We start from the raw sequence: 15,691 nt of genomic DNA, 5'->3' as shown, positions 1-15,691 counted from the left end.
ATGCAGGCCATTTTTGCCCAGTCTTTTCCTGATGGTGGAGGCACGAACGCTGACCTTAACTGAGGCAAGTGAGGCCTGCAGTTCCTTGGACGTTGTTGTGGGGTCTTTTGTGACCTCTTGGATGAGTCGTCGCTGCGCTCTTGGGGTAATTTTGGGCGGCCGGCCACTCCTGGGAAGGTTCACCACTGTTCCATGTCTTCGCCATTTGTGGATAATGGCTCTCACTGTGGTTCGCTGGATTCCCAAAGCTTTGGAAATGGCTTTATAACCCTTTCCAGACTGATAGATCTCAATTACTTTCTTTCTCAATTGTTCCTGAATTTCTTTGGGTCTCGGCATGATGTGTAGCTTTTAAGGATCTTCTGGTGGACCTTACTGTGTCAAGCAGCTCCTATTTAAGTGATGCCTTGATTGTGAACAGGTGTGGCAATAATCAGGCCTGGGTGTGGCTAGAGAAATTGAACTCAGGTGTGGACAACCACAGTTATAGTATGTTTTAACAAGGGGGGCAATCACTTTTTCACACAGGGCCATGATGGTTTGGATTTTTTTTCACCTTTAATAATAAACACCTTCATTTACAAATTGCATTTTGTGTTTACTTGTGTTGTCCTTGACTATTGTTTAAATTGGTTTGATGTTCCGAAACACTTAAGTGTGACAAACATGCAAAGGAACAGGAAATGAGGAAGGGGGCAAACACTTTTTCACACCACTGTATGTCTAAGTCGTGAAGAGAGGAAGTGACTTCCACTTAGATAAGCCATTGGCTGAGGTTGTCTCATCTATGGATATCTCAAAACAATAAAGGTGGAGAGGACAAAGAATAAGGCGGCACGGAAAGGAAGAAGCAGTGAGGTGGACTTTAGACAGAACACAAGAACCAAAGTCTGAACACACAGACAGTATACAAATAAAGTATGACAGAAGTGAAAAGCATGCCTCACCTTATACACCTGACCATAGGTGCCATTCCCGACCACTTCAACCAGTTCAAAGATCCCAGCTGGATCCTGCAAAACACAAAAATTTCACAGGGTTATCCGAGAACTCAGTCTACAAATTTTGGGAAAATGATCTACCTCCGAGATAAAATGTGGTAATTGTTACATATTTGATTAGGTGGATTAGAAAACAGGTGATTACGGTGCCGGGTGGCTAAAGTTTTCAAGATATTTCACAATAAAAGGCGAGTTTATTTGCCTACAAGGGAGGGAGGTGTCTGATGACCATGATACCTTGTAACTTCTCCACAAAGTACGGGAGAACAATGAAAATGGTACCACATGGAAGTGTATAAATCAGCCTCTCTCAACCTATTCAACACAGAGGAACCCTTGAAATAGTTCTCGGGTCTCGGGGAACCCCTGCTAAAAATGACAAATCTACAACTCATGATACATTAGTGTGATGGTCAGTGGAAGAATGGTCCTTACACTTGTGGTCATTGGGAAGTATTACCTCCTTACAGATAAACTAAAAAGATCAGTGGTGTGAGTGGGAACTTATCTGAGAGGCAGAAATTGCCCAATGCTGAAGGAACCCCTACAACCTCTGGAGGAACCCTGGATGAGAATCACTGGTATAAATGTATCTTTGCTTTGAGACTAAAGATTATTACCTAATTGTAAATGTATTGTTCTTTTATTGCAAGGTACATTGGTCTTGGTCAGATCTACGCATCATACAGTTACACCTGGTGGCTTGTGAAAGTGTCATTGTCTAACATTTTCAAGGAACAGTTGTGTGATATTTTCTCTTATGCCGCGTACACACGATCAAACAATCCGGTGGAAAAGTCCAGCAAACTCAAGTCCGCCAAACAATCCCCCCGTGTGTGGCCTCCGGCATACTTTTTTGACCCGAAAGTACGGCGGACTTAGAATGCCGTGTTGCACACCAATCTTCCCGCGGGACTCGCATTTCAGCGGACAATCCGGCCGTGTGTATGCCAGTCCGCCGTACTTTTGAAATGAGCGGACTTTTCCCGCCCGGAGAAAAGTCCACCCATTACGAGCACGTCTCCAGGTAGGCGGGGCCCGCGAAGGATACGTCGCTGGCCCCGCCTCCTGGTATGGACTTAAAGGGGAACCCCAACGCCGAAAAAAATCGGCGTGGGGGTCCCACCCAAGTCCACAACAGACCCTTGTCCGAGCACGCTACCCGGCCGGCCAGGAAAGGGGGGGCGAGCGAGCGCGCCCCCCCCCCCCTGAGCCGTACCAGGCCGCGTGCCCTCAACATTGGGGGTTGACGCGCTCGAAATAAGCGGACTTTCCTCCGCGTGTGTGGGCGAGTCCGTTCATTTCAAAAGTAGGGCGGATAGTACGGCGGACTTAGTACGCCGTATTAGTCCGCTGAAAAAGTGCCGTGTGTGGGCAAGTAGCCCGTTCGGAAAGTCCGACGGACAGTCTGGCGGAAGTCAGACTAAGTACGTCGGACATACCGCTACGTGTGTACGCGGCTTTAGGAGCCAAGATGTAGAGGACTTCTGCTACATTTGTGGCCAGGTTACATTTACATGTCAAACGTACAGTAGGACCGCAGTGATAAAAAAAAAAAAAAAAATTAAAAAAAAAGGCAGGACAAGAGTTGGGCCCCTCGCATTACATGTGCAACTTATCTGCGTCATTAGCTAAACCAGAAGAAAAAGTCCATGCCTTTCACAGTTCCAAAGGTGTGGAAAAAATGATAAATGAACAGAAAGTTTTGTTATTGGTATCAATAAAAAAGATAAAAATGTATGATTGGTGTAGCACCATCCTTATTGCTATATCACATTTTGCAGAAAAGTTATGGAGCATAAATCGTGCACCCCCCCCTTGTGATTTTATATCGTTTTAATGCAATTTTGACCTGAAGCTGCATCTTGGAAAACGGAGCCAATTAAATAGTCAAGACTTCATTTTCCTTTATTAGGTGACCCAATTCTGGTAACAATTTTGCTACCTTCATTTCTGAGGCTCCTTGTAGACCAGCCGTATGAAAATATCACAAAGGCAAGATGCGGTAACCCATCCAAGTCAGAGCCGATTGGCTAGTAAGGGTCGTTGCCGATACCAAGTATTTGCAAACGTATCGGGTACTAGCGCAAATTCAATACCCGAAACCGATACTTTCAGGCTCGGTTCTTTGAGCTGTCAGTGGGTCTCCCCTGTTGGCAGCTGAAGTGTTAAAGAAGTTTGGTAATTGGAGCTGTCCCCAAAAAAAAAAAAAAAAAAAAAAGCCAGCAATGTTTAACAACCTTAAAATAAAAAAATTAAAAATACATTGTTTCTTTTTGTATCTTTCTGATTCTTCATCTGCAGATCAAAAAGGGATGAGCAAATGTTCCTCTGTTTAACCCTTTATTAAACCCTTAATTTACTCTAATCAGCCATTTTTTTTGGTTCATGTCTATTTTATAAAAACGATAAACAATTTAAACTTTTGTTTTTGTTTGTGAATATTTTTACGCATAAACATAATTACACATTTCACATTGAAAAAGCACAAAAAAAAATAAATAAAAAATTTGTAAATAATTTTTCAATGCTTTGTACCATTGCCGACAGCTGAAGTGAAAACAAAACAAACAGTTGCGATAGGTATCGGCGAGCACAAAAAAATAAAATGAAAAAGTAAAATGGGTACTCTTATGCGTTGTAAAAAAAATAAAAAAATAAAAAAATGGTATTGGTGTTTCCCTATTGGCTAGTATGGATTATTGTACCTTGCACAAATGGTTTCTCTTTCTATTGACTCCTTTAAAAGAAAACAAATGGCTTTCAGTCAATTTTAAATTGTTTAAAGCGGAGGTTCACACAAAAATGGAACTTGAGCTTTTCGGAACCCTCCCCCCCTCCGGCTTCACATTTCGCACCTCTCGGGGGGGGGGGGGGGGGGTCGGTACAGGTATTTGCACCCACTTCCAGGCAGAGTCTACGCCTCTTGCAGCCCCCCCCCCCCCCGCTGTCTGCTGGGAAACACGTGGGAAACACATGGGTCCATCCGTATTGTGCAACGAGACTCGCGCCTGCGCAGTAGGGAACCGGGAAGCAAAGATGGTGTCGGCAGCACCGGAGAGCCGAGCAACAGATCGGCTTCGGCTGCTGACATCGCTAGCGCCCTAGACAGGTACATTTCCATATTTTAAGTGCTCATGCACACAGACGTTTTAAAAAACTGGCTGCAAAGCTAGCTCCAATGCCTGGAAAAATCGTCGTTAAAAAACAAGATTTTTACCGCATTTTGCATTGGCGTTTTTGCGCGTTTTTTAGCGTTAGCGTTAAGTAGCGTTTTTTAAGAAACACATCTCTTGGCTATAGCACTCAGAAAACAAAGAAAATATGCTGCGCGTTTATGTGCGTTTTTCCGCGTTTGTGCACGTTTTCCCGCGATTCGCGTTTTTACAGCTCTAGCTCCACGCCACGGAACACACTGGTCCTGGGTTTTTTTTACAGCTTAAAAACGTCTATGCCATTTGCAGCTCAAAAACGCCTAGGTGGGCATGAAGCCATAGACTAACATGGACAGCCGTTTTTAAGCTGCAAAAAAAGCTCAAAAAAGTGGCTGTAAAAACGTCCGTGTGCATGAGGCCTAAAAGTCAGCAGCTGCAGTATTTGTAGCTGCCGACTTTAAAAAAAAAAAAAAAAAAAAATTTGGCGGAGCTCTGCTTTAAGCTGAGGATTTAGAGCTTCTTTTTTTCTATGTACCGTATAAAATCTTTATTTTACAATACACACTTCATACATGGCAAGGAATTCCCAGTGATTTTCCTCATCAATTATATACAAAACCGCTATACCTTCATCTTTACTAAAGAAATAAAAGACGTACCAGGGCCTGATCCATTTAAACACTTCCCGCTCACTCTGGCCCCCATTAAAACAGTTTCTAACACCTGGGGGGGGGGGGGAGGGATTGGTGATCATGTGACTGCTGTCACAGTGGCCACATGATTGGAAGCCGGTCCCCACTGACTTCCAATCATTAGCCAGGACTGAGAACGGTCTACGACAGCTCGGTCTTTGAATGTGCATTGAGCACGTTTTCAGCACATAAACATGGCCGCCCAGCGACACATATGTGTGTGGTATGTGGGTGTTAACACCAAACCTTTTGCTGAGGCACAAAATGCGTTGGGCAGTCATAAAAAAAAGTGACTTTTCAACTTTTTGAAATGGTAAAGAGGGACAACTATCAGCAAAAGTATGTAGGCCTGAAGGTGGAATAATAACCCTACGTGTTATTAGAGGAGATATAGTGCATGTACTATTAGAGGAGATATAGTGCATGTACTATTAGAGGAGATATAGTGCATATACTATTAGAGGAGATATAGTGCGTATACTATTAGAGGAGATATACTGCATATACTATTAGAGGAGATATACTGCATATACTATTAGAGGAGATATACTGCATATACTATTAGAGGAGATATACTGCATATACTATTAGAGGAGATATACTGCATATACTATTAGAGGAGATATACTGCATATACTTTTAGAGGAGATATACTGCATATACTTTTAGAGGAGATATACTGCATATACTATTAGAGGAGATATACTGCATATACTATTAGAGGAGATATACTGCATATACCATTAGAGGAGAGATATACTACTAAAGGGTAAATCTGGTAAATATCAGAGTCATTAACTTTAACCCCATTTTGTTGCTGGCCGATTAATCGATTATGAAAATAGTAATCGATTAATTTCATAGTCGATTAATCGATTAGTTGTTTCAGTCCTATAACTATATAGATCAGACCAAAATGAGGGACAAATGAGGAGGAATGAGGGGCAGAGGGACATTGCCTCGAAATCAGGGACAATTGGGAGCTGTGGGTTTTCTATCCCCAGGTGATTAGATGGACCATCATTTAGTAAACAATTATTCCCAATGGAGAAAATGCCTCTGAGATATACCCCAGTAATCACCTCCCCGGTAGCTTAGAAATGAATGTTGTGCACGATTCCTTATCCTGTTCAGGAACATCCCAGTTATGCCCTTGAAAAGTGAATCTTGAAAGTGGGATCTTTTTTATTTTTTTGTGAGGGCACATTTGAATGTAATTTTTTTTTTTTTTTCACGATTCCTATTTTTACATGCTTGTTGCTCTATAATATTTAGAGAACAGAATTGTAAATTCAGCCCCTGATGGCTACCCCTATATCAGAGGGTGTGTCTCTGAGCAGACTGATGGATCTGATTTTGTTATAGAGGAGTAAAGCACAATCACTGTGCAACACGCTAGTAAAGAGAACCTTAAAGTAATTGTAAAGGTAAAATAAATAAATAAAAAAATATATCATACTTACCTCCACTGTGCAGCTCGTTTTGCAAAGAATGGCCCCGCACATCCTCTTTTGGGGTTCCTCGGTGGCTCCTCCCCACATCTGATAACCCCCAAGGAGAAGCAGGGGGGGGGGGGGTTCGGGGTTACCTTGCGAGAGCACTCCCGAGTCCAGCATTCGGCGTCCATAGAGGCCGAATGCAGGACTCAGCCCCACCCCCCGGGCACTTGCGTCATTGGATTTGATTGACAGCAGCAGGAGCCAATGGCTGCGCTGCTATCAATCTATCCAATCAAGAGCAGAGTAACCCGGGCAGAGAGAGAGCACATCCCCGCCGAGTCAAGTTTTTCAGAATTTCAGCCGTCTTCAGGCCAGTTACAGCTCCGATGGATGGATTCTACGGATGAGACGAGCGGCCACGTGATCTCCCTGGGTGACGTCAGAGGGAGATCACGGCTCCTCCAGCAGAAGACGTCCATCGGAGCTGTAAAGCGGTCGCTTGTCACGTGACCGGCCTGAAGACAGCTGAAATACTGTAATTAGAACACTTGTTTTGAAAAACAACTTACATAGTTTGCTATGCCAGCCTCTAAGGCTCGGTTCACACAGGGGCGACTTGTCCAGGCGACTACGCCGCCTGACAAGTCGCGCTCCGTTCTGTACTACGGAACCGTTCTAATAGGAGCGACTCAAGTCGCTCCGACTTAGAAAAAAGGTTCCTGTACTACTTTTGCGGCGACTTGCATTGACTTCTATACAGAAGTCGTTTTGCAAGTCGCCGCTGATCGTGTGCAGGTCGCGGCGCTGCAAGTCGTGCCGCCCGCTGTGTGAACCGAGCCTAATAGAGGGTCTGGCAATATACTTAAAGAAATGCATTAACACTTTAACCACTTGCCATATTATAGCTCCTTCCTAACCAGACCAATGTTCAGCGCTCTCACGCACATTGAATGACAATTACTCAGTCATGCAACACTGTACCCATATGAAGTTTTTGTTTTTTTTTTCCAAACAAATAGAGCTTTCTTTTGGTGGTATTTAATCACCACTGGGTTTTTTATTTTTTGTGCTACAAAAATGAAATAAAGAAAAAAAAAAACAATAATTTGTAAAAAATGCATTTTTCTTTAGTTACGTTTTGCCCAAAATTTATACTGCTACATATATCTTTGGCAAAAATAACCAAAATCTGTGTAAATTTGGTCTCTGTGGAGGTTAGAGAGTTGACAAGTTATGGTGCCAATCATTGAAAACTGATCACACCTGATTTACCGGTCGGTCTAATTTCTTGAGACACTAATGTCCCGTACACACCATCAGAAAATCGTACGGAAAATACCGCTTTCGAATCGATCGTACAATAATTAGATCGTTAGTACAGAGCTTTCGAGAGCCGATCATGACAGTTCATTTGATATTATTTCATCGGACATGCACGTTTTATTTTTTTTCCATATGATGAAAGATCGTACGATTTTTGTTTAATCAGTACAACCATCGTTCGAAAATGCAATAAAAATGCATTACAACACATGACCTCACTTCCGAATTTTTTTTTTCTGTCGTACTGAAATTTTTGTGACTTTAGTAAACTCATCAGATTTGATCTGAGATTAGCATGCAAAAAAACAAAAAAAACACGGACGATGTGTACAGGGCTTGACTAGTCAGGAAAGTACAAATATCCCCCAAATGACCCCTTTTTGAAAAGTAGACATTCCAAGGTATTTAGTAAGAGGCACGGTCAGTTTTTTGATGCTTTTTGTTTTTTTTTCCCCCACAATTCTTTGCAAAATTAAGATTTACATTTTTGTTTTCTTCACACAATTGTCATATTAAACAGGTTATTTCTCTCACATGGCATAGGCCAGTGATGGTGACCCTTGGCACCACAGATGTTTTGGAACTACATTTCCCATGATGCTCATCCACTCTGCAGTGTAGTGGAGCATCATGGGAAATGTAGTTCCAAAACATCTGGGGTGCCAAGGTTCGCCATCACCAGCATAGGCATACTTGCAACTACACCCCAAAACACATTCTGCTACTCCTCCTGAGTATGGCAATACCACACGCGAGAGACTTTTTTACAGCCTGGCCACATACAGAGGCCCAACATGCAGGAAGCACCGTCAGGCGTTCTAGGAGCATAAAATTACACATTTCATGACTATTACACTTTGAGGCCCTGGAGCACCAGGACAATGGAAATATCAAAAAAAAAAAAAAAAAAGACTCCAGTTTGTAAAGCAAACACCCCAACAACATAATATAGGAGGCATAATGAGTCTTTTGAACATGTCATTTTTTTTCCACAAGTTTTTGGAAAATTTGAAAAAAATATAACAAAGCTTTTTTTTTTGCACAAAGTTGTAAATTTATAAGATATTTTTAACACAAAGCATGTATATCGCAAAAAAATACACCAGAAAATACATTCTGCTACTCCTCCGGAGTATGAAGTTACCAAATGTATGAGACTTTTACACAGCCTGGCTACACACAGAGGCCCAACATGCAGGAAGCACTGGCATGGCACGGATGATGGGCGCAGCGGAGGCACAGGTGATGGGCACGGCGGAGGCACAGGTGATGGGCACGGCGGAGGCACAGGTGATGGGCACGGCGGAGGCACAGGTGATGGGCACGGCGGAGGCACAGGTGATGGGCACGGCGGAGGCACAGGTGATGGGCACGGCGGAGGCACAGGTGAGCACTTGAGAATCATCTCACTCACGCTGCTGCCCTGGCTCCCTCCTCACCTGCTGTACAGATCGCTTGTGAGGAGAGAAGAGAGCTAAACCGCCCCGGGGGGGGGGGGGGGGGGGGTCACCCGAGAAGCGCAAGTTTGGTATAAAGGTGCGACTATGGCCCAGTCGGAAAGTGGTTAATCCCCCAATTTAGCCTTGATAAGTGTCGATATTACTTTACTCACAGATCCATATAAAAGATATCACATGATATCTTTATATGATATTACACATAAAATAAAAATAACTCCTGTCAAAGCAGATAAAAATTCTATTCAAGCAGTTAAAATTTTATACCACCCCAACTATGTCCTTGTATGTATAAAAACATGATGCCTTCATGCCAGAGTCACATTCATTCGTCAAGGCCACACGTTTTATTCGATTCAGTCAGAGCATTTCCTTTGTACATATTTGGACTTTGACTGCCGTCTAGAAAAACCTGCCGCACCCAATCCCAGCAATATACCTCTGTAACTTTAATTAAAACAGAAGTATGGCCAAACTTCTCCTGTGGGCCACAGGGGTGCACTTACTTGTGCTCTCCTCTGGCCAATAATCAGCCACAGGGAGGCTAAAGCCCGCTGTCAGCACGGAGCTGCCCCAAGCTCTGAAAGGATCCTAACTATATTGTTGGGATCCACCCAGCCGCCTGACCGACAGCTACAGTCTCTGCTTTCCACTCCGAGCTGACCAAGTTCTGACCGAAATTTTGGTCAGAGGGCCAGCTGGGGAAAGCTGCATCTTATGCATAGAAACTTTCAGCTGGGAATTGGAAGTTAATTAAAGGACACGTGTGGATCCTGCTGTGGGGGTCATTGCCCTATTTAAAGCGGAGGTCCACCCTAAAGTGGACCTTCCACTCATTGGAATCCTCCCCCCCTCCGGCGCCACAATTGGCACCTTTCAGGGGGGAGGGGGGGTGCAGGTACCTGTACAGTACAGGTATATGCACCCACTTCCGGGATAGCTATCTGCGGAAAGGGGCGTAGATGACGCCCCTTTCCGAAAGTCCCCCGCTGCCTGCTGAGAAACACACAGATCCCAGAGGCAGCGGGTCCATCCTTATTGCGCAGCGCGACTCGCGCATGCGCAGTAGGGAACTGGGAAATGAAGCCGAAAGGCTCCACTTCCTGATTCCCATACCCAAGATGGCGGCGGCAGCACCCGAGAGACAATCGAGAGATCGGCTTCGGGTGCCGACATCGCGGGCGCGCTGGACAGGTAAGTGTCACTATTTTAAAAGTCAGCAGCTGCAGTATTTGCTGGCTTTTAAAAAAAATAAAAAATAAAAAAAATGCGGACTCCCAACGGACCCCCTCTTTAAGGCTGGATTCACACTTATGCTTTTTTTAGTGCTTTTTGCATTTTTCAGATTTGCACTACAGAACGTGTTCCATAGGAAGCCATGGTAAATGGACTGTACTGCAAATCTGCAAAATGCAAAAAGCACTAAAACTGCCATAGATGTGAATCCAGCCTAATCCCTGCCCACCAGCCATGCAGGAAGAAGGCTGAAGAGGTGTTTGATAGTCATGTGACCACATCTAAAGCCCTGAAATGGCTTCATACATACTGATGTTTGTGTGTTGCAAAGTCTTCTAGTATAAAACTACCGGCGCTTTCCCTCTCCCGGGGAGCTGCAGGTGTTGTGTACAGCCATTAACTTGTATTGGTGATTTTAGGCTAAAAGACACACACTATATCACTAATAAACAGAACCTGAGTGCCTATGGCTGCCACCATGAACACATACCGTGTGTAACATTTATATGTACACTATATTGTCAAAAGCATTGTGACACATGCCTGTATGTGTGTGTAAATTACACACACACACACACACACACACACACACTTTAATGGCATCCCAGTCTTAGCCCCCATACACACGGTCGGACATTCCAACCACAAAATCCATCAGATTTTTTCCGACGGATTTTGTCCAAAACTGGTGTTGCATACACACGGTCGGACAAAGGTGTCGGAAAATTTGACCGCGCAGAACGCGGTAGCCAATAGCTTTGGTCTCGTAATTTGATCTGAGCATGCGTGGCACTTTGTCTGTTCGGAATTCTCTACAAGCAGTCAGACAAAGTCCGATCGGATTTTGTCGTCGGAAAATTTGAGATCCTGCTCTCAAATTTTTTCCGTCTGAGTTTCTGATGGAAAAATTTCCGATAGAGCCCACACACGATCGGATTTTCCGACGATATAATACGATTGGACCTTTTCCGCCGGAATTTCCGACCGTGTGTACAAGGCATTAGCCCGTAGGGTTCAATATTGAGCTGTCCCACCCTTTGCAGCTATAACAGCTTCAACTCTTCTGGGAAGGCCGTCCACAAGATTTAGGAGTGTGTCTATGGGAGTGTTTGACCATTCTTCCAGAAGTGACTTTGTGAGGTCAGGCACTGAGAAGTCTCCGCTCAAATTCATCCCAAAGGTGTTCCATCAGGTTGAGGTCAGGACTCGGTGCAGGCCAGTCAAGTTCCTCCACAATTCTCAAAGCACACAACAGAGGTTTACAAGCTTTTAGAAACCAACTTTAGAGCTTTTGTTGAGATCTTTGAGAACTACCATATTTATCGGCGTATAACACACACATTCATTTTAAGAGGGAAGTTTCAAGAAAAAAAAAACGTACATTTTAAATAAGGAACTTTGAAGCAAAATAAAGGTCCGTGCCCATCTGCAGCCTCACCATTGCCATCAATTCAGCAGCCTCACCATTGCCATCAAAGCAGGGACGGGGGGGGGGGGGGGGGACGGGGGGGGGCGGGATGAGCACCTACAGATTGCATACAATGAGAATCTCCTATGATAGACAGAACAGTGGTCTAATGGCTTCCCAGGAGACGGGACTTTCTATTACAGAGGCCGCCAAGTAAACAGGAGATTCTCACTGTATATAATCTGATGGCGCTCGTCCCGACCCCCTCCCTGTCCCCTCCGAGGCAGCTAAAATTGTAGCATTGGCGTATAACACGCACACGCTATTTGCACCCAATTTTCATGGTGAAAAAGTGAGTGTTATACTCCAATAAATACAGTAATTACTCCACAACACAAGCAGCTAGAGAGGTGAATGCTTATACTACTTTGTTAAATATACGTAATTGAATACAGGCATAGCCCACCTTTAAAGCGGAGTTCCACTCAATTTATTTTGTATTACTCAGCTGCATTAAACACAATTAAAATTTTTTTTTTTACTCACCTTTTTAGGTCTGTCGCTAGGGGGTCCCTCGTAATCTGCCTCTTCCTCTCCTTGGCACCACTTCCCTTGGTGCCCATGCTCGCTAGTGCTCCTGGGAGGGGAGATGCTTGTCATCATTTGAGTGGGCAGCGCAGAGGGCTTCGTTGCCATTACACTTCCGACGACGCCCGTTGTGATGGCAACAGCAGAAGTGTGCGGCGCTGTGCTGTACATACTGAGCATGCGCAAGAACGGGTGGTGCATGCTTGTCGCTCAGCTGCACCAGGGCCCGGAAGATAGTGCTTGTGGGCATGTGAAGCCCACAAGCACTATGGAAACTGCCAGGAAAGAGGAATACAAGATATATTCCTCTACGAAATCGGCAATCGAGCAAGCTGGCCAACCCTAAAAATAAGATATGATTTAGTTCTGGGTCCCCTCTTGGTACACCCCAAGTGTCCGTATTGGCGAGTGCACCTAAAGTGAGGGTACGTAAAGCGGGGTATGCCTGTAATTAAACACTCATAGGCTGGGCCCATGTGCACTTTAAATCGGTTGTATACCCGCTGACTTTTTATTTTTTTTTACACACACCAGTAAGGCAAAAGGCATAATGAGCTAGTATGCACCGCATACTAGCTCATTATGAAATACCTTAGAACGAGGCCCCGACATCTCACCCGATCCACACCAAGGGAGCTGACATGTCCCCTTGGCGTGTCTTCCGGGTTTTGCGGCTCTGGCGCTGTGAGTGGCTGGAGCCGCGATGTTGTCACTCCCGCACATGCGCGTGGGCGATTTCTTTCCGGCAGGGTCCGGCGTCTGCCATGCGCCGCTGCAGTAAACGGCTCATTGCGAGGGGAGATTTTTTTTTTTTTAACCTACAGGTAAGCCTTATTAATTATAGGCTTACCTGTAGGTAAAAGTTCAAATTTTGACTATACAACCACTTTAAGCCCTCATTCACACAAGCACCGAGGACCATACGGTGTTAATGAGGCATTTGTTTACGTGCGTGGATCCACCCAGAGCTGTGTGCAGGCAGCCTGCGTTAGAAATGGACACACAGGTGCAGTACGGGTGCCAGACTACAGCTGAATTAGACAGGCATGCGTGAGCGGGTGTGTGGCCCTGGATGTACATTGCACGTCCCTGCACGCCCTGTCCAACTTGGCTGTGCCACCGTGTGTCTATTCATTAACACTGTCTACCTAGCCCCACATGCAAAAAACGAACGCCTCATTCACACTGAACATATATATGGGGCCTAAGGACCAACGTTACCTTGTTTTGGCAGTGACCTTTTCACTGTGCATTACAAATATTTATTGTTTGACTAAAGCTGCTCCTGAACGTTAATTTTTAACAGCAGCCAACTGTGCCTGGCTTGACTTCTAGAGAGGGAGGGGAAAGCACCTTCTCCTGGGTAGTATACACAGATCAGCTAAGGGGAGATGGGCTGTGGATAACATTAAGCTGATCCTGTCTGGCATAGTATATACAGATCATAAGACTTGGGTAGGAAGATGGATGTATGGCATTATGAGTTGCTCTCCAGCCGCTGGCACATATCCCATACTGCACTGCAGCACGGCTCTGCAGCTCTACAGGCATCAAGCCTTCAGAAAGCAGCAGAGAATAAATGTACTGGTGACACAATGACAGGGCCTATATCTAGAGAGGGCCTATCAACACCCGCAAGTGTGGAAGGGGGGGGGGGGCTCCATGGCACAGTAGGATATCCTGGAAGGTGAAATCCTTGCTGAAGATAAACATGAGGGGAAGCAGTGGTCAGAGAGGAAGGAATGTTTATATCACAAGAGTGATTAGGAACTTTCTGCTAAGGTTTTGCTGCTGGCCCTGCGCACATCAGCTAAGGAAAAAAAAAAAAAAAAAACCCTGACCCTTGCAAAGCAGCAGGTGTAAGGCTCATGCCACGGCAAAGAGTGGCAAAACGCATGCATCACCCCAATGCACGGTAATATGTTGGGGTGCCATTCATTTTGAATGACACCCCAAGCAGGCGCTCAGAACACAACTGCATTCCTATGCACCCAGCTATGATGTCTGCCTTCTCCCTAGTGAGATTACTCGAGTAGCTCCTCTCCACCTTCAACTTCCATAGCAGACAATTAAGCCGGGCACACACGATCAGATTATCGGACAAATTTTCGTCTTTTTTTTGCATGCTAGTTTCATATCGACAGTGAAGAGGTTATTCAACATACGAAAAGCCTCGTATGATAGAGGTCAACGTCAGAAGTGACGTAACGGGGGTTATTTACTAAAAGCAAATCCACTAACAAGTGTAAAATGCACTTGAAATTGCACTGAACGTGCACGTGGAAGTGCAGTCACTATAGATCTGAGGGGGACATGCAAGGAAAATAAAAAAAACAGTATTTTAGCCTTGCACATGATTGGTTGATAAAATCAGCAGAGCTTCCCCTCGGATTTACAGCGGCTGCACTTCCAAGTGCACTGTCAGTGCAATTTCAAGTGCACCTGTAGTGCAGAGTGGATCTGCCTTTTCGTAAATAACCCCCAATGTGCTGAATTGTTTTGTAGGTGTTCTTTCGTTTCTAAGCATGCGTAGTCTTGCTCTTACGATAGGTTTCGAATGAAAAAAAACTGTACTAAAACAAAAAAATAAAATAAAAATCGGATGCTGTGTTCACATACATAGAGAAAGAGGGTCGGGACTTTAAGGCCCCTTTCACACTTGGGCAGTTTTCAGGCACTACAGCGCTAAAAATAGCGCCTGAAAAAACAGCACAAAAAACAACACAAAAAAAGCTGGAGGGCTTTCACACTGAAGCGGTGCGCTAGCAAGACGGTGAAAAAAAAAAAGTCCTGCTAGCCGCATCTTTGGAGCGGTGAAAGGAGCGGTGTATTCACCGCTCCTACCCATTGAAATCAATGGGGTAGCGCGGCTATACCGGCGGCAAAGCGGCGCTTTTAACCCTTTTTCGGCCGCATTTGTTAAAACCGCCCAGCTAGCGGCCGCAGACCGCCGCTAAAATGATGGTAAAGCGACGCTAAAAATAGCGGCGCTTATCCGCCACCGCCCGCACCTCCCCAGTGTGAAAGGGGCCTAAATGAGGTGTCTATATTGTGGCTAATCGAAGGAGTCAATGTAAAACATGAACAAGTATTTGTTTGCCATGATTGAGTAGGTCAGGGATATGCAATTAGCGGACCTCCAGCTGTTGCAGAACTACAATTCCCATGAGGCATAGCAAGACTGACAGCCACAAGCGTGACACCCAGAGGCAGAGGCATGATGGGACTTGTAGTTTTGCAACAGCTGGAGGTCCGCTAATTGCATATCCCTGGAGTAGGTACATGGCAGACAACAATACAGCGATGGCGAACCTTGGCCATCACTGCAAAAATACATGCAATAATGGCACATGATATAACAAATCATGTATCCAAGACATTTACATGTTAAA

General features: G+C 44.8%; 1 protein-coding gene across 9 annotated transcripts in view; it reads right to left on the bottom strand.

Moving 5' to 3' along the window:
* The window catches only part of MINK1 (misshapen like kinase 1), a 247,232-nt gene that overhangs the window by 148,349 nt on the left and 83,192 nt on the right, over positions 1–15,691 (bottom strand). For all 9 annotated transcript variants that reach the window (XM_077470708.1, XM_077470707.1, XM_077470714.1 and 6 more), the window contains exon 2: positions 948–1,013. In XM_077470708.1, the coding sequence (XP_077326834.1) occupies positions 948–1,013 (66 nt within the window). The remainder of the gene's footprint in view (positions 1–947; positions 1,014–15,691) is intronic.

The sequence above is a fragment of the Lithobates pipiens genome, unplaced genomic scaffold (genome assembly GCF_037356315.1).
Source record: "Lithobates pipiens isolate NorthernLeopardFrog02 unplaced genomic scaffold, aLitPip1_a1.2 Scaffold_8, whole genome shotgun sequence".
Taxonomy (NCBI): domain Eukaryota; kingdom Metazoa; phylum Chordata; class Amphibia; order Anura; family Ranidae; genus Lithobates; species Lithobates pipiens.
This window is presented reverse-complemented; position numbering and strand designations above follow the sequence as displayed.